Source organism: Sus scrofa, chromosome 7 (genome assembly GCF_000003025.6).
Source record: "Sus scrofa isolate TJ Tabasco breed Duroc chromosome 7, Sscrofa11.1, whole genome shotgun sequence".
NCBI lineage: Eukaryota > Metazoa > Chordata > Mammalia > Artiodactyla > Suidae > Sus > Sus scrofa.
Window position 1 is genome coordinate 100,482,833 of NC_010449.5, and position 27,377 is coordinate 100,510,209.

Here is a 27,377-nt window from a genome sequence, read left to right on the forward strand (position 1 = left end):
CATTAGCTGAAATGCGGACAGGCTGCTGAATACAATTACTGAGGCGGGTTTGTAGTCGTCCCGAGGGACAGCGCAATTATTTCACTGTTCTGCACAAAACAACCGGGAGGGAAAGAAAAGGCACCGGCAAGAAACAGCTTTATTAGGAGTCTAGGCATGTCTGGGAAGGCCAGCTCAGTCACAGAGAAGAAAGGCCAGTACTGGCCCAGGGCAGGATATCCTCTTGAAAACCAACCATGAAACTAAAACCTCCATCTGAACAGCCTAACAGAAATGCTGCTGAGTTCAGCCCTGGTGAAACTCGGGGAAGCTCCTAGTGAAATTATGAGATTTGTCCATAAAGGGAGAGCTCTCCCTAGCATGACTAAAGCAGCGCTGCAGATCAGGTTGGGCTGGGTCGGGGAAGCAGAGGGGGAGGCAAAGGGACGTTCTTACCTCCCACACAAGGCCATCTCGGGGGACAAGTGAGAGGGGAACCATGGATTTTGTACAAAGGGTAGACTGGGGAGCCAAGGGATGCCGGCTGAGCAAACACAAGGTCTTGTGGGCAGTCTGCCAGGCTGCAGAGGACTCTGTACAGTCTGGTGTGAGGGTGCCTCCAACAGGTCCTGCCAACACTGGCAGCACTTCCTAAGGCCCCTTAGGAGAGCAAGAGCCATCTGATTCTGTTCTGATCTGAGCAGAAGTGCCCATGTCCAGCACCAAGTCCAGGGTCATAATTAACTAAGGGGAACGGAGTGGCCACCCTATGACACCTGTACCTCTTGGTCTAGGAGACTTCTTTTCAGGAGCAGGCACATTCCTCAGACCAAGAGGGATCTGGCCCAATATGGGCCCAATCCGGAAGTTATTCCCACCTTCACGTGAGCACCAGGGGGAGAGTCTTTCTCATGATGAGGCAGAACTTTAGATCCTGGCCCGTATATGATGGCTCCTGGAGAGAAGATCATCTGACACGGTCGGTGCCCAGGTTTCAGTCCCCAGAGTAGCAGGCTCTGGGTGCTGATGGCGGGCCCAGATGACATGAAGCTGTAACTCTCCCTCAGAAGAGTGCTCTCCACGTTCACAGGCAGGAAAGGAAGAAATGAGGCAGGTTTCAAGGGGGCTGATGCAACCTAATTCTTCCATCGAATTTGCTGAGGAAAGAACAAACAGTGATCAGTTTTCAGTGATCCCTTCAGAGGGGATTCAATAAAACAAGGCCTGGAGCTAGGGAATAGCAGGAAGAGAAGGATGGAGGGGGGAAGGCTGAGAAAACAATGTGTGTGGGGGAGTTCATCTACTCAGAGATGAAGTAAACACCTATTCCGTATCTGTCAAACCGGATGTAGGGCATTTATTCTGCTTCTGCCCTCCTCAGGACCAAGACTTACCAGCATTAGCTTCTGGTAGGTTCCAACAGGGAGCTAAGCTCCATGTTGACACAATTTCATGCTATGAGAGATGAGTCCGCTGTGGTCCCCAAGTAACTAAACTCTCCTTCACCCACTTCTTTTTTCCAACAGGTAGGTCACATCCAGCCCCAGGAAACGATACAGTTTGGACTTCCTGAATCTGGAACACCTGCTCCTACACTGCCAGAAGTTAGTCCGTCCTACCTATCAGGGTTTTTTTTTTTTTTTTTTTTTTGTCTTTTTTGTCCTTTTAGGGCCGCACCCGCGCCATATGGAGGTTCCCAGGCTAGGGGTCGAATCAGAGCTGTTGCTGCCAGCTTACGCCGGAGCCACAGCCAACGCCAGATCCAAGCTGCGTCTGCAACCTACACCACAGCTCACGGCAACACTGGATCCTTAACCCGCTGAGCGAGGCCAGGGATCAAACCTGAAACCTCATGGTTCCTAGTCGGATTCGTTTCCACTGCACCACCACGGGCTCTCCTACCTGCCAGGTTCAAGGAGGATCAGAGCACGAGTGTCAGCCAAGGTCCCCAGATTACCCTGACACCATCCCGCCTCTCAGAAGTCACTTCTGCTCTCCTAACCAATGCTTCTGACCCTGTAGGCCCACGGGAGACCCTCATCGAGAGGTCTACGGGCCTGGCTGACGGCCATCCTGTCCAGGCCTCGGGAATCTTTACTCGATGCTGCTCTGTGAACTGTTTACTGACACTGCGGGAGGGTAAGCGCAGCTGCCCACCGAGCTGTTGAGAACGGCATCAATCTTCTCCTCCTCTGCAGAGCCTTTATCCACTTTGCTCCTGTACGCGAGCAACTGCTGGCGATCCTTCAGGTCCCGGCAAGTCTGTCACGGAAACAGACAACAATAAAACCCCCCAATCAGCCTTCTCTAGAAGAGCCTTTTTCCCATCATTCCCACTTTTTTTTTTTTTTTTTTCATCTTTTCACCATTTCTGGGCAGCTCCCTCGGCATATGGAGGTTCCCAGGCTAGGGGTCGAATAGGAGCTGTAGCCACCGGCCTACGCCAGAGCCACAGCAACGCGGGATCTGAGCCGCATCTGCAACCTACACCAAAGCTCATGGCCAACACCGGATCCTTAATCCACTGAGCAAGGCCAGGGACCGAACCCACAACCTTGTGGTTCCTAGTCGGATTCGTTAACCACTGCGCCACGACGGGAACTCCTGTCACTCCCACTTTGAGCCAAGGTTCCAGGAGAAGCCAGAAAGCTACAGTGGGATGACAGTGGGGTCAAGCACCCACCGGACTTCATGCTGGAGAGAAGTCTACAGAGCCAGCGTGGCTTGATTCAGTTCTGTGAATTCCCTGAGTGCAACAAATGTGTAAAGCAGAGAGGAAACCTGTCAGAGGGCTGGGAAAATCATCTAGAAGCAGTGGTCTCCAAACTACCTCTTGCCAGGCCCCTTTGTCCACTGAGTTGAAAGTGACAGAAGAATATTCTCTGGGACCTGAGAATATCACAATCCCTCACTCTCCACTGAGGCCCAACTCAGAGTTCTCACTTCTTAGGGACTCACATCAATGACGACATCATGACACTTGAACTTGGTGGCTAAGTTCAACTTTGTGTCCACATCTTCCACCAGATTGACATACTCCTGTAATATCTGTGAAGAGAAGTACTTCTGATTAGTGATTCCCAGACCCATTAACCCAGAGCTCTGAAAGGTAGGAACAAAGTCCTACAGAAGCACAGGAGTCAGAATCTGCTGTCTACAGCTCCCATGGTCAGCCCCAGGACTAGCTCTGCAGTGGGAAATGAGGTGGACTCTGTGAGGTACTTACTCCCACCCCCCCCCCCACCCCCAGGAAAGAAGGGAAGGGCCCATTCCTCCTTCTCCCGGAGCTAGATACCCGCGTCCACAACAGGTTGACCTGGACTGACCCAGTCCTGCGCCCCTTGCTCCCTGATGTCCTTTCTCAGGGAGTTCTCCTTTTGCATCATTTGAAGAGAATGTCAGGACGCCACAGGCTGAACACCGTAGATGCCCCTCAGAGAGGGCGGCCTGGGACTACTTCTAAAGGGCAAAGGAGAACTCCTTCCCCTGACTTTTCTCCGTCAAAGTGCAGCCCAGCCATTATGTTGTCTTTAAGGTCAGTGCAGGTCAAGTCTCTCATTGCTTAGCAAGAAGAGGCTAAAAGTTAGGTCTCCTAGAAGATCCTGTACCCAGCTCTCTCTAGGAGCCATTACCTGGACAGGAGCGCTGTTCTTGTGCAAAATTTCCACAACCCGATGGAAGCCAATGGGTGCTCTCTTCTTGGTGTAGCCCAGCCAGTTCTGAAACAGGAGGACAGGGCAGCCATGGATAGGCCGGACATACTCAGCGCACTCTGAGCAGGTCTCCTCATGCTTTACGGTCAGACCAGAAGAGCACGGTAGTGAGCGTGGATGGATGGGGGGTCGGGGAGAGAGCACTGAAGAGGGATGAGCGTCTCAGAGAAGTCGAGGCACTCAGGAGGGTGGAAAAGAGTCAGAGGTAGGAAATGTGCTCTTAGATCAATAGGCACGGAGGCAAAAGAAGTCTGTGAAGTAGGGCTAAAGGAGATAAGCCATCTACTCTAGAATTCTCGTACCATGAACTTCTCTGGGTAGAATCAGCCTGCCCTTTACGTCTTCTTATTTATATACATGTTTACTTGCAAATTTGTGAGGACAGGTCTAGAAAGCCACCTGCCAAATTTTTCACAGCACGTGCCTGGAGGAGGGGACTGAGAAAGGAGCAGGCGGACAATGGAGGAGGAAGGACACTCCTTCCTCTCTCTTACTTTTCACACTGTGTCTGACCTTGACACACACAGGTACTGCTTTGGTGTCTAATGTAGCTAGTTAAGTAACTAACAAAGAGGAAAAATTAAAAAATCCACAAACCCATAGTGGAAAAATGGGTATTTGAATTATAAAGAAATAGAGACATGACAGTTAAAGGAATGCAACATCCTTGACTGGATCCTGAGAGCAAATAAAAAAATTTTTAAAACCCCAAAACAGCTCTAAAGAGCTAATTTATGTGTACAATGACATTACTGTATTAATGTTAAATTTCTAGAGTGGTAATATTGTGGTTACAATTGAAATAAATGCTTAAGGAATGTCACGTTCTATACCTACACACAGAAGAGAAAGCAGATATGGCAAAAATGTTAACACATCGCTGAAGTAGGTCAAGACTACTAGCGTTCATAATGCTATTCTTTCAGCCTTTCTTTAGGTTTGAAACTCTGAAAAGTAAAAAGGTGAAGAAAAAATGTCAGCCAATAACTAGAACTCGAGACCCCGGGGAGGCAGGGGCTGATAGCCAGTCGGAGGCCTTGGCAGCAAGGCACAGCCTCAGGGCACCCACCTTTGTGGTGAAGAGGGCGTCGACATCATGCCAGGCCCGAAGCTTGGCGCGAGCAGCCAGGGCTGTCAGCACATACTGTTTGTCTGGAATCTAGAAAACAGACACCAGGGGAAAGTCAGGGGAAGGAGAAATGCATCAGGGGACGTGCTTAAGAATTCTGGAAAAGACAGGCAAAAGGATGCCCTGGTGGTGATTCTACGCCTTAAAACCCGTCCATCTTGCAGGCTACCAAGCCCCCGCCGCGCGGCAGGCCACGCGGTTCAAGCCACTCCCACTTCCCAGCGCCTGGCTCCTTTCTCCCTTTAACCTTGAAGGTCAGAGTTCCTGAGCAACCTCCACTCCGTGCAGTTACCCTGACACCACTTTTACCAAACACTGACAAGCCTGTATCTACCTTAAAGGTCTTCTTCAGGTTGACCGGACTGCTGAATGTCCCCTGGGATGGAAGCAGAGAAGGAACTTTAGTGTTACTCACTTTCTCAATCACTACCAATCTCCCGCTTCCCTTTCCACTCCCCGGATAGTCTACATTTCACTCTGCAACCATTTACACCCAGCGTTAGTTTAAGAGAAGAGCGCCACTGGGTCTAACTGGATATCACCAGAATCCGGCTTACGAGGACTGCATGAGGAGTTCCTGTTGTGGCTCAGTAGTAATGAACCCGACTAGTATCCAAGAGAGGATGCAGGTTCAATCCCTGGCCTCGCTCAGTGGATCTGGCATTGCCGTGAGCTGTGGTGTAGGTCTCGGATCCTACATTGCTGTGGCTGTGGCTGGCAGCTGCAGCTTCGATTTCACCCCGGGCCTGGGAACCTCCATACCCCGCAGGTGTGGCCTAAAAAGCAAAAAAAAAAAAAAAAAAAAAAAAAAAAAAGAGGACTGGATTAATAGGGATGGTGTGATTTCCAATTTGATGCTAATCCCGTGATTATTAAATTCACACCTCTTCAAACACATTTCCTCAACTACCCACAAATACCTAACACCTTGCTGCCCTTCTCTGAATCACGGACCTTTGAACGGAGACTGCTGCGGACCAGCCCTGAGGCGGAACATGCTCTGCCGCATGCCAGCCCTGACAAACCTCCTCCCCTCTTGGCTCACCCCTGCCGAGAACCAGGAAGGCTTCCCAGGACTGCCGAGAACTACACGCACCCTGTTAATAGACTATGTTGAAATACTGCCTGTGGACTGTGCTCCTCCCGTGCAGTGACAGCGTGTGGGGTCTGTCTGTCACACTTTGCCCGTACCTCAGCCTCCGTGTAGTGGTAGAAGCAGGAGTAGAAGAGCGTCGTCACTAACGGCATGTTGAGGATGGACGCTTTGCGGGGGTGCTTCCGGAAGATCTCCGTCTGCCCTGCTGACTCCAGATGACGATCATTTGCCTGTGGTGGAGGAAGCCCAATGCTCATGGAGGAGAGGCCGGAGGGAAGTCTTTAATACTACCGCACTGGGTTCCTACGCTAGGAAGGAGGGGAGGAAGAGAAGAAGGCAGTGCCTAGGGTTGCCCAGGGGAGCTTAAAGCCCACACCAGGATGACAGGTCCAGTTGGATGGAGGAGGACCGGAGCAGCAGCGCTGAAGCGCAGTTCGAGGATGACGAGGGAATACTTCCAGGTCAACAGCAAGTGAGAGGAAACGGATGCGTGAGGACAATGGAGGGAAGACTACCATGCAGAGAGAGAGAAAATGAAAGGCTCTTAGGAAATGAAAGTGTGCAAAATGTGGGCAGAAGCCTCCTAGATGCTGAATGGCACGGAACACTGGCACTGAAGCAGAAAGCAGAGAGACTACGGAGGAGTCTAACCTCGATGATGATCTGACGTTCCAGCAGCGTGTAATGGTCTTGTATGTGTGCAGAGTCTTCTGCTGAAAACGGCAAACTGGGAGAGGGCCTGAAGGTTAGTACCTCATCCTTTACCCAAACAGGAGACAGACCCACCTAAACCAAATCACCACTCCAAGCATAAGAGACTCATGGGCTTCCCAAATCTGATCTCAGTTCACCTTTAGGGCATCCCCGAAAGGCAGAGAGAGAAGGCAGAAAATAGAGGAGACCTTTGGCTGGGATTTGGTACTTCAGGTTTTGCCAACTGGAGGGGGATTCTGAAAGTCCATGAATATATAGTCACTAGTGATTCTGCTGAGGAATGAATTAGAATCCCCTCATGGTGGGAGCTGGGATGTTTGATAAACAAGTCACACAGCTGTGAGTGAGCCTGGCCCATCAGCCACATCCCAGTGAACCCCAGTGGTCATGTACTTGCTTAATGTCAAGGCTTAACTCTCCTTAAGGCGCACTTAACATTTATTAGCCATTCTGGGGGGGGCCACGCACACTGCATACAGAAGTTCGCAGGCCAGGGATTGAACCCACACCATAAGAGGAACCAGAGCCACGGCAGTGACAACACTGGATTTTTAACTAGCTGAGCCACTGGAGAACACCCGTTAGCCATTTTTTAATGCAGAGTAATACAGTAAAATCAAAGCACACAGCACGGTGGTATGTTTGTATATTGGTAAAGAGCTCAAAGCTCTACAAAGTCAAGGGTCCCATCGTCAACACTACACTCTATTTTTATACATGAAGAAGTTGAGGGACAAACAGTGTCTTGCCTAAAAGTCACATGGTAAGTCAAGGCCAGGAATTGAGGCCAGATTCTAAACTCCCAGTTCACAGGTCTTCCTCTAGAAGTGCCGCCTCATTCCCCTACTCCACTCACTCCAGGAAGAATTCTCAAAGTCAATCATACTATCCCACATAAGTATGCGCCCTAGTCAATTTTTAGAAGAGACAAAAGGAGATAGCAAAAGGTTCCAGTTACTTTGCTATTCTAAGTTTTCTCTTCATTTACCAGAGGCCATACAACATAGCTCATTAGCTGATAATGTTAAAATTAAGGATTGCATTGACATAAACAAACTTCTAAATGAGGAACCTGGAGGTCATGTCACATATGGAATGACAAACAATGGTCCTCACTGAACCTGGAGTTGAGGTCTGATGGGTAGATGCCACACCCATCTTGAAAGGTACTGGGAAGTAGGTTTCAGCAATTTCCATTAATGAAGGATGTCTGACAGTAAAGTAAGCTATTTCCTAGAGCAGTGTGTGCCCCCAGCACTGGAAGAATAATATGTGAGGCTGCTTTTCACAGGGACTTATGTTCTGGATGAAAGCCGTACAGAATCAGTTGTTCTTAAACTGTGGTTTCAAGGACCCATAACATTGAAAATAATATTAAGGTAAAATGTTCTGACTTTTTATGTTAATATAAAGTCATACAAAAAAAGCACAGCCCATTTTTCTACCAAAAAGCAGGTGGAGGAGGAGAGGGGGAAAAAAAATTCCAGAATAAAAGGCGGTCTTTCAAATTAAATAAATTTAGCTTTAGGAGAAAACACTCTACATTGTCTTTATTTTTCTCAATTTACCACCAGTCAATGAAAACTCTCTGGGGACTAGTGCCTGGGACCAGGGCAGGGGACAGCCTTTAATGTTATCGGCCTTTCCCTACAAACACTTATCCATGGTCCACCCTTTTCAGTTTCTGCATTACCCTGTACGAGGGTATTTATACTTAAAAACCTTTCTCCCCCACTCACCCAATGCAGGTCTTAAGAAATTCTTTTCGTTTCTCAGGGTCCTGAATGTTCAAGTGTTCTCGATAATGGGATAGCTACAAAAACCAGAGAAAGGCTTTGAGCTATTTCTTTTTCTTCAAAAGACAAGCTCTGTTAAGTAGATTTTCCATGCTTGAAAACTAAATTCTTCATTATCAGAGACTCCTCAGGGGTGGGGGGGAGGGTTTGGAAAACTCCAAATTTATATACAACAGCATGCATGATGAATCACCTTCAATTCAAACATACACAGAGAATGAAGAAAACAAGAAAAGGAGTTCCCGTCATGGCTCAGAGGAAGTAAATCTGCCTAGCATCCATGAGGACACAGGTTCGACCCCTGGCCTTGCTCAGTGGGTTAAGGTTCCAGCGTTGCCATGAGGTGTGTGGTGTAGGTCGAAGATGAGGCCCAGATCATGCATTGCTGTGGCTGTGGCTGTGGCTGGCAGCTGGAGCTCCGATTCGAACCCTAGCCTGGGAATGTCCGTATGTCACGGGTGGGGCCCTAAAAAGACAAAAGACCAAAAAGAATAGGAAAAGTTTTAGAGAAAAATGAGTTACCCCAAAAACATTTATTTCCACTAATCAAACTTCGAAATAACAAACTTTATATAAGAATGTTATCTGAAAAAAATTCCTTATAGTTTTGAATCTAGGGAGATTAAAAACATAAAAAGTTTTTCAAAATGATTACTAAAAATTCCTAATCATTTTGAATAAATTAAGATAAAGGGTTTTTGAGATTTTTCCCATGCCTTGAAATATTGAGTACAAGCTCCTTTTATAAAATGTTACTGAAAAACATTTTCCTGAAGGTTAAAAATATATCACCACCGACATGTGGAACAGCAGCTAAAAGAGCAATCCTGACATTGACGGCGCTCAGAAATTCTTACCCCCGCAATATAATGTCAAACCTTTTAAATGGATCACTGAAATTTTAATAATACAAACTACATACATTTTTGATAAAATCTCAGATTTATTTTGTATTCCAGGAGTCTGGTGAAAACCTACTCAAAATCAATTTTAACACTTAGGGAGCTCACAGCCAAAATGTGTACTGGCTGCAGCACCAGAAGCTTGACCTATCTTCCTTCTTGACCTATATCTGATTTCTTATCCCTGTTTGCTTTCCACATTGTCCTTAGGATTAGAAGCCAAAATCCCAAAGCTCCTACAAACCATGAATTGAAAACAACTAAAAATTCAAAGACAAATTTTAGGAGTTCCAGTTGTGACTCAGTGGTAACAAACCCAACTAGTATCCATAAAGATGTGAGTTTGATCCCTGGGCTTGCTCAGTGGGTTAAGGATCTGGCGTTGCCGTGAGCTGTGGTGTAGGTTGCAGACACAGTTAGGATCCCGTATGGCTGTGGCTGTGCTGGGCAGCTGCAGCTCCCATTCAACCCCTAGCCTGGGAACTTCCATGTGCCACAGGTGCAACCCTAAGAAAAAGCAAAAAAAAAAAAGGAAAAATTCCAAATTGACCATGCCAGTTTTCTTCAGTTATTTTTTAAAAAATTATTCACAAACCCAATCAAAAGAGCACATAGAAAGAAACAAAACAGTACACTGTTTTGACTAAGTTTTCAGGCTTCCCAGATGCCTCTCTCCTCTGGATATAATCAATACCAAGGGAAAGGTAACATCCAATCAGTGTGGGATTTCAGAGGCTGAGTTTGGGCTTGGATGTCTGCTGAAAAGGTCCCCAACTGAAACAAAGACCACACTTACCGCAAGCTCTTCTGTCCTATCTAGGAACCTGAGAAGAAGCAGAAGGGGGCAGGGCATTTTCATCTATTAATGTGTGACAGTACAATCTCACAAAACAGGACGACCGCTCTAGGGAAACATAATTCGAACTCATCAGCCTCCATACACAAGATAAGTCCTTCTCCTCTTAAAAGTTCTACCACCAGCAGCCTCCTGAAAACACATGGTGGATCAGGCATCAGCAGTGTCCACACATGGTGGATCAGGCATCAGCAGTGTCCGATCCCTCTACCTGAGTGAAAAGCAAGGACAAGGAGACATCGCAGGGCACTAGCAACTGTAACGTTACCAGGTCTGACAGAAAGGCTCAGCGCCTCCACCAAACCTTAGCCCACAGTAGTCTCCTGGGTTATTTTTAAAAGATGAAAACTTGGAGTTCTTGTGGTGGCACAGAGGTAACGACCTGACTAGTAACTATGAGGATGTGGGTTCGACCCCTGGCCTTGCAGAGTGGGTTAAGGATCCGGCATTGCCGTGAGCTACGTACAGTGTAGGTAGCAGATACGACTCAGATCTGGAGTTGCTGTGGCCGGCACTATAGCTCTGATTCGACCCCTAGCCTGGGAACCTCCATGTGCCGCGGGTGCAGCTCTAAAAAGACAAAAACAAACCACAAACAAAAAAACAATGAAAATGCTTCTCTGTCAGTACAATCTTGGAAACAGATTGTCTGTGTTGTCCTCTGTTGTTTTCATGTTCAGCAAACAATGTGTTCTGTCTCTCCCCCAAAGGTGGCAAGGCCTTGGAGAACAAGGACTTTTGTCTTCTGATTCTGTCTTATTCTGAATGGACCACTAAAATTAACATCACTACTTTGGTACAGAGGTGATGCTTAATAAAGCCTTGTTGATTGGGAGAGAGGGAGAGAGGAAGGAAGGAAGAAGGGAGGGAATGAGGGAGGGGTGTGGGCAACAGCCTGTCCTGGTGAACACATCTGCAAATACCTGGCTAATCATCTGTAACCTTGACCCCGACCAGGTAACCTGCTTTCCCCACCTTAGTCTTTGGGGCAGCTAATCACTGTGCTGGAGACGCTGGGTAAATGGAGTTACCCTGAGCCACAGGTCAGCCTAAACAGAGGTTCCAATTGAAGAAAGGACATAATATACATACATTTTAATCTAAGAGTGGAAAAGAGTCCCTATTGACTAAAGTGAGATAGGAAAGGAAATCAGGATGGAAGACAGCTGTCCCGCTCCCCAAAACCCCACCAACCCCAGCCTCCAGCGGATATGCCCACCTCTGGCCTCTCTACCTACTAGAATCCTACCTAGTCTCATAGGCCCAGCTCAGTTCCTGACCACTTCCACAGGCCCTCTTCAGATATGCTGACTGAAAATTATATTTGCTTCTTCTGTTCTTCCACTGTGTTTCTCTCTGGCATCACCGGGTACCAAGTAATAAAAGATACCTTTATCCTAGGCCTTTTGTAAAGAAGTACTTAGTAAATACTAAAAGTACAGACGAGGCATTATGCCAAGTGCTTTACACACATTTTAAAAATTTTCTTTCTTTCCTTCTTTTCAGGGCTGCACCCATAGCATATGGAAGTTCCCAGGCTAAGGGTCGAATTGGAGCTGTAGCTGCCAGCCTACACCACAGCCACAGCAAAGCCAGATCTGAGCCGCGTCTGTGACCTACACCACAGCGCACGGCAATCTTGACCTACTGAATGAGGCCAAGGATCTGACCCAAGTCTTCATGGACACTGGTCGGGTTTGTTACTGCTGAGCCACAACAGGAACTTCCAATACACATTTTTTTTTTTTAATGTTCATAATGACCTATAGGGTAGATATCTCCATTTTTACAGATGTGAAAACTGAGGCTTGGAATGGTTAGGTAACTTGCTCCGAGTCACTCTATGAACTAAGCAGTGGGGTCAATATTCAATGCAGATGCTTGACTCCAGACCCTGGCTCGTAACCACCTGCTACACGGTCACCTTACCACAGGCTGTGGTGCAGTCTGAGTTATCCATCACCTTTCAATATCTCGTCTAATAAGCCTTTCCAGAAAAAAGAGAGTGTCTTCTCTTTCTTCGCATTATCGCCCAGAGTGCTTTGAACAAAGTATTTAACAAACTTTATAGACCAGATGATCAGTTCTTACCTAAAGAGGTCTAAGAGCAGCTTTTGATCCCCTATCTCCTTAAGGAAGTGAATGAGATGTCTCAGGGCAACCTGTCGCACCTCCAGCTCTCGGAAGAGGATCTCTGGCAGGCAAGAAGGAGGAGTTAGGTGGGCAAAGATTAGAGCCTATTACTCAACGGGACACTGGTCTCCCTACTCACACATTCCAAACATTATCTCCTCAAAGTCCATTAAAGGCTGGAATGGTTTCCATGGTGCCCATCCCTCTGGCTCAATCCACCAGCAGCAGACTCCTCGGTCCAGGGCAACGCTTAGCCTCTGTGTCAGCTTTCAGTTCGCACCAACCCAAACAGCAGCACCGAGCTGGACACTCACTTCCTCAAACCAACACAGCCACCCAACTGCCCAGTCCACGGAGGGGCTTTGTAGTTACTGCAGTTATCAGCCTAAAGGATGAACACCTGCCCCTGAGGGTTGTGAGGTGTACTCAGAAGTCTCAGGTCACCCCAGCTGTCCCAGAAGCAGACCTCATGCTGGTGAATTCTGGTATGAAAGCCACAGTGCCATTCTCCCTTCAAAGGTAGCAGACACTGTACCGACTGGAGATTTCCCCAAACTACACTCACCTTTGCTCAGTGTCCTCTTCAGGAAGATCAGAACCTAGAGGAAAAGAGAACCAAATGAATTAGCCTGTGTAACCTTCCAAACACAAAGCCCTGCCTGAGCACCTGATGTCTAGGAATAAAGTCAGCAACTCATTAGGAATCTCCGCAGGTCCAGACAACGGTCTCTCTTTGTGATGGAAGGACCAGCGATGCACATCTGGAAGTGGGATCTCAGTTCCCACAAGCAGGGATTAAACCTGGTCCTGGGAGTCCACATACCTGTGCCCCTACTGGCGAGAGCTGCCTCCTCCCTCCCTCTGTGAGAGCCTACTCCCACATCTCTCATCTCGCAGATTATTTCTAAGAACACAGAGTAGCCAACCTACTGCCTCTGGGTCATAATCAAGAGCACAATACACAATGTATGTCCTGCTAAGTGAGCCTTAGAATGTGGACTTTTGAGAACCCTCTACTTCAAGAAGGAAATCCAGGGAGTTCCCTGGTGGTCCAGGGGTGAGGATTCATTGCTTTCACCACTGCGGCCCAGGTTTAATCCCTGATTGAGGAACTAAGAACCCACTTCAAGATGTTGCCTGCCGTGGCAAAAAAAAAAAAGAAAGAAAGAAAGAAAAATCGAGGGTTTTACTTGCCATTTAACCTAAAATGTTAAAGTCTATCCTGACTGGACTTTCAGAAACTAATGTAGCTAATTAAATAAAAGCCACAACTCACTGCAGTAATGACGTTTCCATCATGCATGCTGACTGCTTCTTCCAGAAGTTGTAGCTTGTCCTGTAAGGAGCGGAATCTTTCCAGTGAGCAGACCTGGCAGAGTAAGAACAGAATTGGTATGTAAGGAAGAAGACCATTTCCTATATTCCTTTGTCACTGGACACTGAAGAATGGCTGAGAATGAACAGAAATGTCCTCAAGGAGAACCTCTCTCTTCTCACCCTCTGGTCCCAGCACTCGTTATGCCCTAGAAGATGCTAATGTCCTGAAGAGGTCTTGCCAAAGTCAACAGGCAGAAAGATGGCATGTTCTCTTTTTAGTGAGGCATAACGGACGCAGAATAAAATCTACCCTCCTGACGTGTACAATTCAGTGGGTTTTGACAAGTATGTAACCCCATGTAACTACTACCACAGTCCAGACGCGGAACATGCACAACACCCCAAAAAGCTCCCCCGTCCACTCTGACGTCCACACCCTTCACCCGGCCCCAGTCCCTAGCAACCACTCATCTGTTTCCAGTCACTCAAGTTTTGTCTTTTCTAAAATTTCAGCAAAACAGAATCATACAGTATGTACTCTTTTGCATCTGGCTTCTTTCACTCAGTGTTTCTGAGGGAGGTCCCTGGTGGCCTAGCAGTTAAGGATCTGGCATTGTCACGGCTGTGGTCCAGGTCCCTGATGTGGCGAGAGTTCAATCCCTGGGCTGGGATCTTCCGAGTAGGACAGCATGGCCAAAAATAATAATAACAATGTTTCTGGGAGAAATCTCTATGTTGCGGTGAGTATTAGTGGTTTGTTCCTGTTTACCAGTGAGTAGTGTTCCTTGGTATGGGCATACTAAAATTTATTCACCCGTTTACTTACTGATGGATATTTGGGTTATTTCTACTTCAGGGGCCATCATAAATAAAGCTGCTATGAACAGTTGTGTACTAGTCTTTGCATGGACATAGGTTTTCATTTCTCCTGGACTGTAAATGTCTAGTAGTGAAACTAAATGTGTTTAATTTTGTAAGAAACTGCTAGACTATTTTCCAAAGTAGTTTTACCATTTTCCCTTCCTGCTTGCAGCGTATGAGTTCCAGCTCCTCCACATCCTCCTAATGCTTGGTATGATCAGTACTTTTAACTTTAACCATTATTACGGCTGTACAGTGGTTATGGCAGTTTTAATTAACATTTTTTTGATAACTGATAACACTGAGCCTCCTTTCAAGTGCTTATTGGCTATTCACGTATCTTTTTTGTGAGATAACTGGTCAAATCTTGAGCCAAATTTTTAGTTGGGTTAACTTATTATTGAAAATACCTTTTTTTTCCTTCTTTTTTTGGCCACCCACAGCACATGGAGTTCCTGGGCCAGGGATCAGATCTGAGCTGCTGCTGTGGCAACACTGGATCCTTAACCCACTGTGCCAGGCTGGTGATCAAAACTGTGCTGCAGGAGTTCCCGTCGTGGCGCAGTGGTTAACGAATCCGACTAGGAACCATGAGGTTGCGGGTTCGGTCCCTGCCCTTGCTCAGTGGGTTAACGATCCGGCGTTGCCGTGAGCTGTGGTGTAGGTTGCAGACGCGGCTCGGATCCCGCGTTGCTGTGCCTCTGGCGTAGGCCAGCAGCTACAGCTCCGATTCAACCCCTAGCCTGGGAACCTCCATATGCCAGGGAGCGGCCCAAGAAATAGCAACAACAACAACAACAACAACAAAAAAAGACAAAAAAAAAAAAAAAAAAAAAAACTGTGCTGCAGAGATGCCACTAATCTCACTGCGCCATAATGGGAACACCTCATTATTTTTTATGTACATATTCTGGATAAGTTTTTTCTTTCTTTTTTTTTTTTTTTTTTGCCATACTCACAGCATGTGGAAGATCCAGGCCAGGAACTGAACCCATGCCACCTCAGTGACCCAAGCCACTGCACTGACAATGCAGGATGCCCAAACTGCTGTGCCACAAGCGAACTCCTGAATAAAACCCTTTATAATATATATGTTTTGCAAATATTTTTTCTCAGCTCTGGTCTTTTCATGTTTTTAACAGTGTTTTCTTTTTTTTTTTTTTTTTGTCTTTTTGCTATTTCTTTGGGCCGCTCCTGCGGCATATGGAGGTTCCCAGGCTAGGGGTCGAATCGGAGCTGTAGCCAGAGCCACAGCAACTCGGGATCCGAGCCGCGTCTGCAACCTACACCACAGCTCACGGCAACGCCGGATCGTTAACCCACTGAGCAAGGGCAGGGACCAAACCCACAACCTCATGGTTCCTAGTCAGATTCGTTAACCACTGCACCACGACGGGAACTCCTTAACAGTGTTTTCAAAGAACAAAAGGTTTTGATTTCAGTAAAGCCCATTTTACAAATTTTTCCTTTTTTGGGAGGGGCACCCCATGGCATACAGAGCTCCTGGGCCAAGGATCAAAGATCCAAGCAGCAGCTGTGAACTAAGATGCAGCTGCGGCAGCACCAGATCCTTAACCCACTGTGCTGGGCCAGGGATCAAACCCGCATCCCAACACTCTCCAGATGCTGCTGATCCTGCTGTGCCATAGCAGGAGCTCCCAAATCTTTCCTTTTTTATATGATGGGTTTTGTGTGCTTAGGTAATAAGTCTTTGCCTAACCCAAGATCACAAAGATTGTCACCTGAATTTTCTTATAGTTTTGGTGCTTACTTTACATTTAGGTTTATGATTCGGGGTGACACATTAATTATTATGTCGCCCATTCTTCCAAAACTGACCTATAGATTCAGGACAATCACAAAATCCCACAGCCCTTCTGTAGACACTGACAAGCTGATACTAAAATCTACATGAAAATACAAAGGATCTACAACAGCCAAAATAATTTGGAAGAGAAGAATAAGGTTGAAGAATTTATATTACCTGACTTCGATTCACTACGAAGCTACAACAATCAAGGCCTTGGTAATGGCATAAGGACAGACAAATAAATCAATGAACTGGAATAAAGAATCCAAAAATATGAGTTCCTAGAGTTGCCACTGTGGCTCGGCGGAAACAAATCTGACTGGTATCCATGAAGATGCAGGTTCAATCCCTGGCCTCACTCAGTGGGTTAAGGATCCAGCATTGCCATGAGCTGTGGTATAGGTTGCAGGCATGACTTGGATATGGCATTGCTGTAGCTGTGGTGTAGCCCAGCAGCTGTAGCTCTGATTCAACCCCTAGCCTGAGCACCTCCATATGCCAAGGGTGTGGGCCTAAAAAGCAAAAAGCAAAACAAAAACAAAAATAGGAGTTCCTGCTGTGGCATAGTGGGTTAAGACTCTGACTGCAGCAGCTCGGGGTGCTGCTGAGGTGCCAGTTCAATATTTGGCCCAGCGTAGTAGGTTAAAGATCTGGCATTGCCATAGCGAGATTTGCCGTTGCCACAGCTGTGGTGTAGATCGCAACTTTGGCTCAGATCTGATCCCTGGACTGATTCTCATATGGCCTGAACTCCATCTACCATAGGGTGTACAAAAAGAAAAAAAAATTAATAAATACAGGAGCTGGCATTGCTGCTGTGGCTCAGATTCAATCCCTGGCCTAGGAACTTCCATATGCCCCAGGCGTGGCCAAAAAAAAAAAGAACCCCAAAACAGATTTATACATATATGGTCAACTCGGTTTTGACAAAACAATTCAATGAGGAAAGGATAGTCTTTTCAACAAATAGTTCTGGAGTAAATGGAGAACTATATGGGAAAAAAATGAACTTTTAATCTTGACCTCACATCATATACAAAAGTAACTCACAATGGTTCACAGACCTAAATGAAAAGATTGCCCTCACTTTTCCCCCCCTTTTTCGGCTGCACCCACAGCATACGGAAGTTCCCTCCCCAGGGATCAAATCTGCAAGCCCAGATCCTTAACCCACTACACCAGGTTTAACTCACTGCGCCACAGCGGGAAACTCCACGCTCTCACTCTTAAAGACACCATTTTTCCTGCACATCCATCACTCTTGTCCCACTGCCCTATCAAAGCAACACTAAACCCTGGAGAATCAGTAATTTTGCTGCTAAAGTGCCATCTTAGTGGATTGATCTTCCTCCTGAAAACCACTTCATTTAACAAACAGAACTGAAGAGAAAGGTCAAGCTGCCCAGCTTCCAAAAAAATCCTACAAGAATTCTCTCCCCAGTGGCCTTACCTTGCCCTTCCGGAGGCGTCGCACTGTGTCACTGGGGCTCCAGTCATTGCTGTAATCCTAGAACATTAGCAACGTATGAATTCCCGAAAGTTAAGGGACCAGAATTATCAGCGTGTCAGTTCCTCACCTCAAAGTCTTAGTCTAGTCCCTAAAGGGGAAATATTTTGTGGAAGGAAATGGATGGAAAAAAAAAATAAAGAACTGAAATGATCTTGCTCTGAGTTTCTTAGGGAACTAGAAAAAGAGACCATACAGGCAGGAGTTGGATCAAAAAGGGAATGGATCAACCGACAAAACCAGCAGCTCTATACATAAGTGGTTTGGGATTTCAAGCCCTAAATGCAATTTTAGGGCTCTAATTAACGACTTTGCTGACAAAAGGAAAGAAAGAGACAGGCTCCTTTTTTGGGACCGTATGATATAGTTTCTTCTTCTGAATCAAGCTGCTTTTTTATATGCTTTAAGGGAATATGAGCTCCACCGAGCTTCCAGACCACAGGGATGATCAAAAGTTTCAAAATACAACCTTAAAAAGGCAGCATAATGGGTAAGAAAAGTATGCCAGGACTGAATTAGAAAACAGAGATTTTGAGTCCAAATTCTACCATTTAACTAGCTGTGAGACACCAGGCAAGCCATGATGTTTTGAAATCCAGTTTTCTTATCTATAAAAGGGGTTTAAAATACACCTGTTCAAAGAGTTGGGAAAATCAAGCAAGATAACATACGTCAAAGCACATCAAATTGTGTAATGTGTCATATCATATCAGTGTAAGATATAACTCACCCTATACTCCCCCTTGGGTCTCCCCAACTCTGGGGCATAGCTCTTGGCAGGTGCATCTGACAGAGCTGAAAAAGAATAGGCAATTGGTTCAGGATGACGTCTTCTTGCTATTCCTTCCCTCTGCCACTTCCTTCTCAAACACACTTTTTTTTTGGACTTGTGGGCTCCCAAGGCATCTTTATGGCCCAGAGTAGATCTCAGCTCCTCTCCAAAGACAGTATCCCTAGAAGTTACCCCTTGCCCCTGTAGCCAGAATGTTCTCAACTTCCTTATTCAGCATTAGAAAATTTCTCTGATAATGATGAGAGATTCAGGAGAAATTTCATCATTTGTCATCTGTCCCCCAGATCAGTCACATCTCCCTCGGTAATCAAGAGAAGAGTGTCAATGCCTACCATCAGAGAGGGACTGGAAACTTCCAGGTCTAGTTCTTCCTAAAGGTAAAAAACACATAAGGTCAACAGTTCAAGTCAGAGCCATACAGATTTATTTAAGGACGCAGTGTATACAGAACATTTTTAGGCAATATGGGAACTTAAGGTTTAAAAAACCTTTACTGGAGTTCCTGTCGTTGCGCATTGGAAACTGACTATGAACAATAAGGTTGTGGGTTTGATCCCTGGTCTTGCTCAGTGGGTTAAGGATCGGGCGTTGCCATGAGCTGTAGTGTAGGTGGCAGATGTGGCTCAGATTCTGCGTGGCTGTGGCATAGGCTGGCAGCTGCAGCTCCAACTGGAGCCCTAGCTTGGGAACCTCCATATGCCTTGAGTGTGACCCCAAAAAGCAAAAAAAAAAAAAAAAAAAAATCTTTTATTCAACTTCGGAAAGTTGAGGTGCCCTCCCCCAATACACACACACCAAAAACATGGAGAAACATTTTCTAAAACTGAGGTAAAATATACATAACATAACCTGGACCACTGTTAAGTGTACAGGCAATGGTACTGAGCACATTCACACTGTATGATCACCACTGTCCATCTCCAGAACTTTCCCATCTTCCCAAACTGAGATTCCGTATTCATTAAACAATAACTCCCGCTCCTCCTTACCCTCATCCCCGGAAACCACTACTGTATTTTCCATCTCTATGAATCTGACTGTTCCAGGTGTCTCCGAGAAATGGAATCAAGGCGGTATTTGTCCTTGAATGTCTGGCTTCACTCACTTAGCATAACAACCTCCAGGTTCATCCACGTTGGAGCATGTATCAGAATTTCAATTCTTTTTAAGACTAAATACTATTCTGTTGCATAAACACGCCACATTTTATTTTTTCATCTGTCAGTGAACATTTGGGTTGTTTCCATATTTGACTATTCTGAAAAAAGCTATTATGAACACTGGTGCATTAACACCTGTTTAAATATCTGCTTTGAATTCTTTTTGAATATATGTAGAAGTGCACTGCTAGATCATGTAGTTCCATGTTTAATTTTTTGAGGAACTGTTGAACTGTCTTCCACGGGGCCTGTACCATTTTGCATTCCCACCAGCAGTGCACAGGGACTCTCAACAGAAATGCACAGGGGGAGGGAGGAATTTGGAGCTAGGCATATTTTTTCAGTGTCTGTCACAGGGTTAATGCCAATTTCCTTCATTATGTTCTAGAAACCCAATCCAATCCCTCTGAGTTTTGCTCATTTCTCCCCTCCTAATTGCAAACTGCCAACTCCAAAGATTCTTATCCTTCAATGATCTTTTTCCTACAAAGTAAATAAAAATTATAGCCTCAGTGGTTTTTTGAAGGAAAAAAAAAGAAAGAACTCCCTGTCCCTTTAACCATCACTCTTTACCTCTGAAAAAGCTGCTCAGGGAGTAGGTAGAAGCAGGTTTGGGGAGCGGTGTATAGGAGGAGAAGCTGTTTCGGCTCTTTAGCTGTTCACGCTCATGGTTTGACACACTATTACCAGCAGTCTCTTTGATGGACCATGAGATACCTGCAAGATATTATGACCTAGATCAGTCATTCGCACCCAAAATAATGCTTTGACATCCAGCAGTCAAATAAATTCTAAAAGCTTTTCATTGGAGGCCCTGGTTCTTGTCGACATGGTCTTTAAAAATTGGGGCAGAGAGAAAGGGCGTTCCTGTCGTGGTGCAGTGGTTAATGAATCTGACTGGGAACCATAAGGTTGTGGGTTCGATCCCTGGCCTTGCTCAGTGGGTTAAGGACGCGGCGTTGCTGTGAGCTGAGGTGTAGGTTGCAGACGAGGCTCGGATCCTGCGTTGCTGTGGCTCTGGTGTAGGCCAGTGGCTACAGCTCCGATTAGACCCCTAGTCTGGGAACCTCCATATGCTGTGGGTGCAGCCCTAGAAAAGGCAAAAAGACAAAAAAAAAAAAAAAAAAAAAAAAAAAAAAAAATTGGGGCAGAGAGAAAGGACAGAATCAAAGAGACTGATCAACAAAAAAGGGGGAGAAGGAAATGAATAAACACACCACAGAAAAGGAAATACAAGTTGCTATTAAACCTATGAAAAACGCTCAACCTCACTCTTAATAAGAGAATTACACAAATGAAAAGTACACTGAGGTACCACTGGCCCCTTATAAGATTGGCAAAGATCCAGAAGTTTGATAATACCCTGTGCTGCCAAGGCTGTAGGGAAATAGGAGCACTCTGGCATTGCCAGTGGGAGTGCGAATTGGTGCACCCCCCCATGGAAGGCAGTATCTATCCACTACAGATGCAAATACATACCCCTGCCAGGAATTCCACTCTAGGAATTGATCTTTCAGATACTCTTATTATGGGCAAAAATAGGAGGTTACTGACAGCAATATAAACACAGAAGATTAGACATAATCTAAAGATTATCAACGTAGACTGGGTAAATACGATAAATCAATACAGTATACACTATGCTACTATGTAAAAATAGAGGCAAAATGAGAAAGCTCTTTATGATACGGAAAGACCTCCAAGCCATGCTGTCAAATCAAAGAGCAGGGCATAAAGTTTGCTACCCCTGGTATAAAAAAAAAAAAGGAGTTAGAATACATATTTTGTTCCTTTCTTTCCTTCTTTTTTTTTTTTTTTGCTTTTTAGGGCTGCACCCTCGGCCATGTGGAGGTTCTCAGGCTAGAGGTTGTATTGGAGCTACAGCTGCCGGCCTACACCACAGCCACAGCAATGCAGGATCCAAGCCTCATCTGCGACCTCCTAGCCAAGTCAGCTCATGGCAACACTGGATCCTTAACCCACTGAGAGAGGCCAGGGATCAAACCCGCAACCTCATGGTTCCTAGTCAGATTTGTTACTGCTGCTCCACGATGGGAACTCCTAGGATATATATTTCTTTTTTCTTTTTTTTTTTGTCTTTTTGCCTTTTCTAGGGCCGCTTCCCACGGCATAGGGAGGTTCCCAGGCTAGGGGTCTAATCAAGAGCTGTAGCCGCTGGCCTACGCCAGAGCCATAGCAACTTGGGATCCAAGCTGCATCTGCAACTTACACCACAGCTCACGGCAACGCCGGATCCTTAACCCACTGAGCAAGGCCAGGGATCAAACCCACAATCTCATGGTTCCTAGTCAGATTCGTTAACCACGGAGCCACGACTGGAACTCCCAAGGATATGTATTTCTAAATGCATTCCCCAATGCAAAAAGAATCATTAGATGAATACAAGGAAGTAAACAATAGCAGTCATTTTTTGGGAGGGCAAGGCCTGAGAACCGAGTAGATGCATGACTGTGTGGGAGGGAAACTATTCACTATATGCCTTAAATACTCTTCAATTTTTAAATCATGTGACAGTATTTCCTATTTAAAAAAAAAAAAAAACTTAAAGAAACATACTTAAAAATCAGATGGCCTCTGCGAAGGTGTTAAAGTGGCATTATAAAAGAGTGGAGCAGTGAGACTTGGTGGCTAAGGAAGTCAGTTCTGCCAGCCAGTTACAAGCATTTAAGTCACCAGTTCCCAAATATGACTGCACATCAGAAGCATCTGCAGTCCTTATATAAATTGAGAAACTCCCTCCCCACCCTACCCCCCAAAACTACTGAAGCAGAGTCCCCGGAGTGAAGGCTAGAAATCTATTTTTAACAAGCACCTCAAATAAATCTGAAACAGCCAGTCAAGCATTAGCCCTAGGACAGCAGACCTAGACAGCCGTGTGAAAACCACTGCTTATTTCCCCAAGTATCTTCTCCTGGGCTCAACTTCCAGATGCATCCTCATCTGAAAATAGTTCAACCTCATTCCCTTTCCTAAGAGTATCGAGGAGCCTTTATTAGAGATATGAAGCCTGAGTATGGATCCCTTCTCAGGGCCTCCTCTACTTACTTCCCACAGGTTCCCCGCTCCAGCTGACTCTTTCCAGGTCGTCGTCATCGTCATCGTCCACGAAGTCTCGAAGGCTATTCACCGCCCGCTTGGATTCCTTCAACTGCAGACAGACAGAAGGCAGGGCACTCAGGCAGTCACCACTCCTCACCTCACAAAATAAGAGACTCGGGGTTCTTGAAAGAAAGGACTCATATTAAGAATGTAAAGGAAGAAGGGCAGAGAGTTGGTTTTTCAATCCCTCTCTCTCAGGGTTCTTCCCCATGAAGATTTTTCTAAAGATCTGACCGAAACCTTCTGAGCCTAATGGAAATATGGTCAAAAACCAGATTACCAAGGATGCAAGGGGAAGGGTGCACTGTGTGAGAGGGTGCTACCTTCAGCAACTGCTTGTGGAAACCTACCTGTGAGAGCTCATCATCTTCATCATCAAAGGTGAAAGCCTTGAACTTGGAGCTATTCCAATACTCCTCCTCATCACCCTTTGTCCGATTCATCTGCAGTGAGGTGAAGAGAGATGTATGTCCCTTTCTGGATTCTCCCAAAAAGAGCCCCCAAAGCTTAAGTTTCCTAAGACTACAAACTCCCCCAGTAATCAGAGATGTGTGAAAATAGCTGGTAAACACTGAACATGGCATATAAAATCAGATTTGGGGGTCTCCAGCTGATCAAATCTTACTTTCAATCTTCTAATTACCCACAAATAGTCATTCATTCCTAGAGCTGTTACTTTGTTCACCCACTCACTCAAGTGTTATAAGGGACATTTAAAAAGTGAAAAACAGCAAGTTCCTATTGTGGCTCAGCAGTAATGAACCCTCCTAGTATGAGGATGAGGGTTCAACCTCTGGCCTCGCTCAGTGGGTTAAGGATCCAGCATTGCCGGGAGCTGTGGTGTAGTTTGAAGACGTGGCTTGGATTCTGTGTTACTGTGGCTGTGGTGTAGGCCAGCAGCTGTAGCTCCTATTCAACCCCTGGCCTGGGAACTTCCATATGCCACAGGTACAGACTTATAAAGCAAAAAAAAAAAAAAAAGTGAAAAAACATAGTCCCTCTTGGAAGGACTCTACAACAGAACTGGGGTATTCAGCATAGGTATGTTTAAAGGTAATAGAACAAAGGAGGCAAGTGCTAAAAAAAAAAAAATGCATCATGAGCCTTGCTGAATACACAAGATCAATCAAAGCATAAACAGAACAGATAATAACTGCATTCATGGACTCAACATATATCTATTAACTGCCATCTCTGAGGCACTGCTGTAAGCCCTGGGAATACTACAGTGAATAAAACTGACAAATATCTTGCCCTCATGTCTGTTCAATGCCTAAAAGCAAGCAAGTAATTAAAGGAAGCTGAATTATCCTGTTTATGTTGTCAAATCATGATTAATTTATTAACAAATATTGTCCACAATTTGGGAAATGAGGACATGGCCACAAAAGGAAGTATATAAAGAATTAGTCGACAAAAAAAAGAAAAAAAAAGAATTAGTCTGAAGTTCCTGCTGTAGCTCAGTGGTAAGGAGCCTGACGGAGATCCGGGTTCGATGAGATTTTGGGTTCGATCTCTGGCCTCACTCAGTGGGTTAAGGATCCAGCGTTGCTGTGAGTTGTGCTGTAGGTGACGTGACTCAGATATGGTATTACTGTGGCTGTGGAGTCGGCTAGCAGCTGTAGCTCCTGTTCGACCCCTGGCAGGGAACTTCCATATGCCATGCACCTGCGGCCCTAACAGGCAAAAAAAAAAAAAAAGAATTAGTCAAATCACTACCAGTCCCTCTCCTAACCACTCTAAAATTAATTTCACCCTGAGAGTTTGGCCTTAGAATTACAAACTAAAGTATCAATGACAACTGGATTAGAGTGAAAACTGATGTAAGCCAAGAACTAGATACCAAAACTCCCGCAGCACCAAAAATAACTCCAAAGGCTACGAAATGTCCAATTCTAAAGGCTTGATTTGCTTGTTCTTTTCTTTCAATAGCACCTTTCTCAACAGAAGCTTAAGGAACATTCATCTGGGCAGCCCCACTGAGGCTCCCAACGGCCCTTAACATACTCTGCTCTCACTTCGAGTTCAGGGGATCTAGGGACGGCAAAGGTAAGATTGAGAATTTTTAACTACCTGACCCTTTTCCATGAGGACATCACTAATTGATTTCTACTGAACCTGGATGTGTCTTAAAAATCCTTTTGTCAGAGTTCCCATTGTGGCTCAGCAGGTTAAGAACCCAGCATAGTGTCTGTGAGGATGAGGGTTCGATCCCTCCACCTTGCTCAGTGGGTTAAGGATCTGGTGTAGCCACAAACTGCAGTGTAGGTTGCAGATGCAGTTCGGATCTGGCGTGGCTGTGGCTGTGGCTGTGGTGGAGGACTGGAAGGTGACAGTTGCATCTCTGATTCTACCCCTAGCCTGGGAACTTCCATATACCACAGGTATGGCCCTAAAAAGACCAAAAAAAAAAAAAAAAAATTCTTTTGTGTATTTAATCCAGGGAGTCAAAACCAAATAAAAAGCTGGCAAACACAATGAAATCATCCCTTTTATTGGGACAAGCATAGGTTTTGTAGTCAAGCAGACCTGAACTCAAATCTTGGCCTCTCCAATTCTAGCAAACAGGTAAATAATTTTACTTCTATGCCTTGGAGAAAATGATATCCCAGCTCACAGAACTGCAGTGAGGAATAAATAGGACTCAAGAAACACCTAACAAGGTGCCTAGTATAAACACTGTTAGGACTTTCCAGTATAGTATATCTTCTGCCATCTTTCTATCTCAGCCATCTGTGAAATGGGCATAACAATAGAAACCACCTGTCATGGCACAGTGGAAACAAATCCCACTAGGAACCATGAAGTTTCGGGTTTGATCCCTGGCCTCGCTCAGTGGGTTAAGGATATGGCATTGCCATGAGCTGTGGTGTAGGTTGCAGACACAGCTTGGATCTGGTTGGCATTGCTGTGGCTATGGTGTAGGCTGGAAGCAACAGCTCCGATTCAACCCCTAGCCTGGGAACCTCCACATGCCTCAGGTGTGGCCCTAAAAGGACAAAAAGGAAAAAAAAAAGAAAAGAAACCACCTTGTAAGACTGATGTGAGGCTTAAACCAGTTTAAACACATAAGGCACTTTAGTGCCTGATACAAAATTAATGTTCAATATTTTTATTATTAATAAGTCAACTGAAAGACTTATTAATGTCAAAGGTAGAAAGAAAATCTTTCTAAGCATTCCTAAAGTTTAAAAAAAATATTATTTGACACAAAACTTCTAAGTGCCCATCCCAAACACTGAAGGTGTGTATACAGGATGTGAATGTCTCTGGTAGAGATGCCACTTTATAGAGCACTTTGTAATCCTCAGAACAACCCTTTAAGGGAGGCCTGGCAGACTCCATTTCACTGATGAGGGAAATGAGGCACAAAAGGATTAAGCATCAAAAGTATTAAGCTAATTGCTTCTATAATCCAGGTTTTCTCTCTCCTAGATCATTTCCACTTCGATTTGCATGGTCCTTTTTATCACTCTAGGGGAAACGACCGCAGGTCCTTACTATACTACAAAAAATAAATATCTGTAAGTGTCTACGAATAAGCACAGAATATGTCTAACAAATCCAATAATCCACCAGAGGACTTCTGGAATCTTTTTTAACCATGCAATGGCAATGAACACGTGACACTAGTTTGTACTTCCAGCATCAAATCAGAACCAAGATCTACTCAGTAAATAAAAAGACAATCATTTAATCGTTCTAGAATTTATAAAACCACCAGGTGCAATTTTAAGAGTGACTATGAAAGGTGCTTCCGCACGACTTAAAATACTTCAGGGCTTGTCCTTGTCACTTGTTTACTGAGAACCCACAATACTGGATAGTAGATCCGAGGGGAGAACAGGAACACGATAAGGAAAAGAAAACGGACACCCCCAAAATATCTACAACCAACACGCTCCCTGCCTCAGAACACCCCAGAAGCCAGCTACTGAGAAGTCATATTCGGATTCATTTAACATCTTCCGAGCCAGGCCTACAAAGGTGCGGCTATGAACTGAGACGAGGAAATGTGGCTTAAACTAGGAAGACTCCACGGGCCACGTCCAGGAAACACGGATCTACAGAAGCGGCCAGAGCCCAGGAGAACCCTGGTGGGGCAGAAGTTCGTTCAAAATCACCTGTTCGGGCTCATTCGCAGCCCCAACACCGAGTGTACACTGGCTCCCAACCCAGGGGTCAGGGGGACTGAAACAAGAGTCAGGCCTGGGAGGTCTGGGGACGCCTCAAAGAATAGGGGGGAAGATATGGATGCGGAGAGGCTGAACTCAGCCAGATACGTGGCCCAAGGGGTTTGGGACACCCTCACCTCTTCCACACCGAGCCCTCCCTCTCAGGTCAGCGCCAGACTCTTCCGCCGCTGGACCAGCCTTTCTACACAATCTTTGCGACATAGAAAAGGGGCGGAAGGGGATAGTCTCGGAGAGAGGCGGGAGGAGGTGTCGCAGAGGGGGAGGAACCATGAGTCAAAAAGGAAGCCACATCGCA

The 27,377-nt window shown here is 45.6% G+C and overlaps 1 protein-coding gene across 1 annotated transcript; it reads right to left on the reverse strand.

The window, feature by feature from the left end:
* Positions 121-27,332, reverse strand: VIPAS39 (VPS33B interacting protein, apical-basolateral polarity regulator, spe-39 homolog). Its single transcript, XM_003356755.4, has 20 exons — positions 27,199-27,332; positions 23,237-23,329; positions 22,833-22,935; positions 20,340-20,483; positions 18,939-18,977; positions 18,544-18,608; positions 17,757-17,813; positions 13,595-13,687; positions 12,884-12,917; positions 12,277-12,379; positions 10,126-10,153; positions 8,371-8,444; positions 6,569-6,644; positions 6,013-6,147; positions 5,156-5,197; positions 4,762-4,851; positions 3,612-3,698; positions 2,938-3,027; positions 2,137-2,241; positions 121-1,136 (listed from the first exon to the last, which is right to left on the reverse strand). The coding sequence occupies exons 2-20, from the start codon at positions 23,327-23,329 to the stop codon at positions 1,116-1,118; spliced, it is 1,479 nt and encodes a 492-aa protein (XP_003356803.1). The 5' UTR covers positions 27,199-27,332; the 3' UTR covers positions 121-1,115.

Coding starts and splice junctions, on each gene's coding strand:
- VIPAS39 (XM_003356755.4), bottom strand. CDS start 23,329: ATGAATCGGACAAAGGGTGATGAGGAGGAGTATTGGAATAGCTCCAAG. Junction 12,918..13,594: donor ATGGAAACGTCATTACTGCA/GTGAGTTGTGGC, acceptor CTTTTCCTCTAG/GTTCTGATCTTCCTGAAGAG. Junction 1,137..2,136: donor ATGCCGTTCTCAACAGCTCG/GTGGGCAGCTGC, acceptor TTCTTTCCTCAG/CAAATTCGATGGAAGAATTA.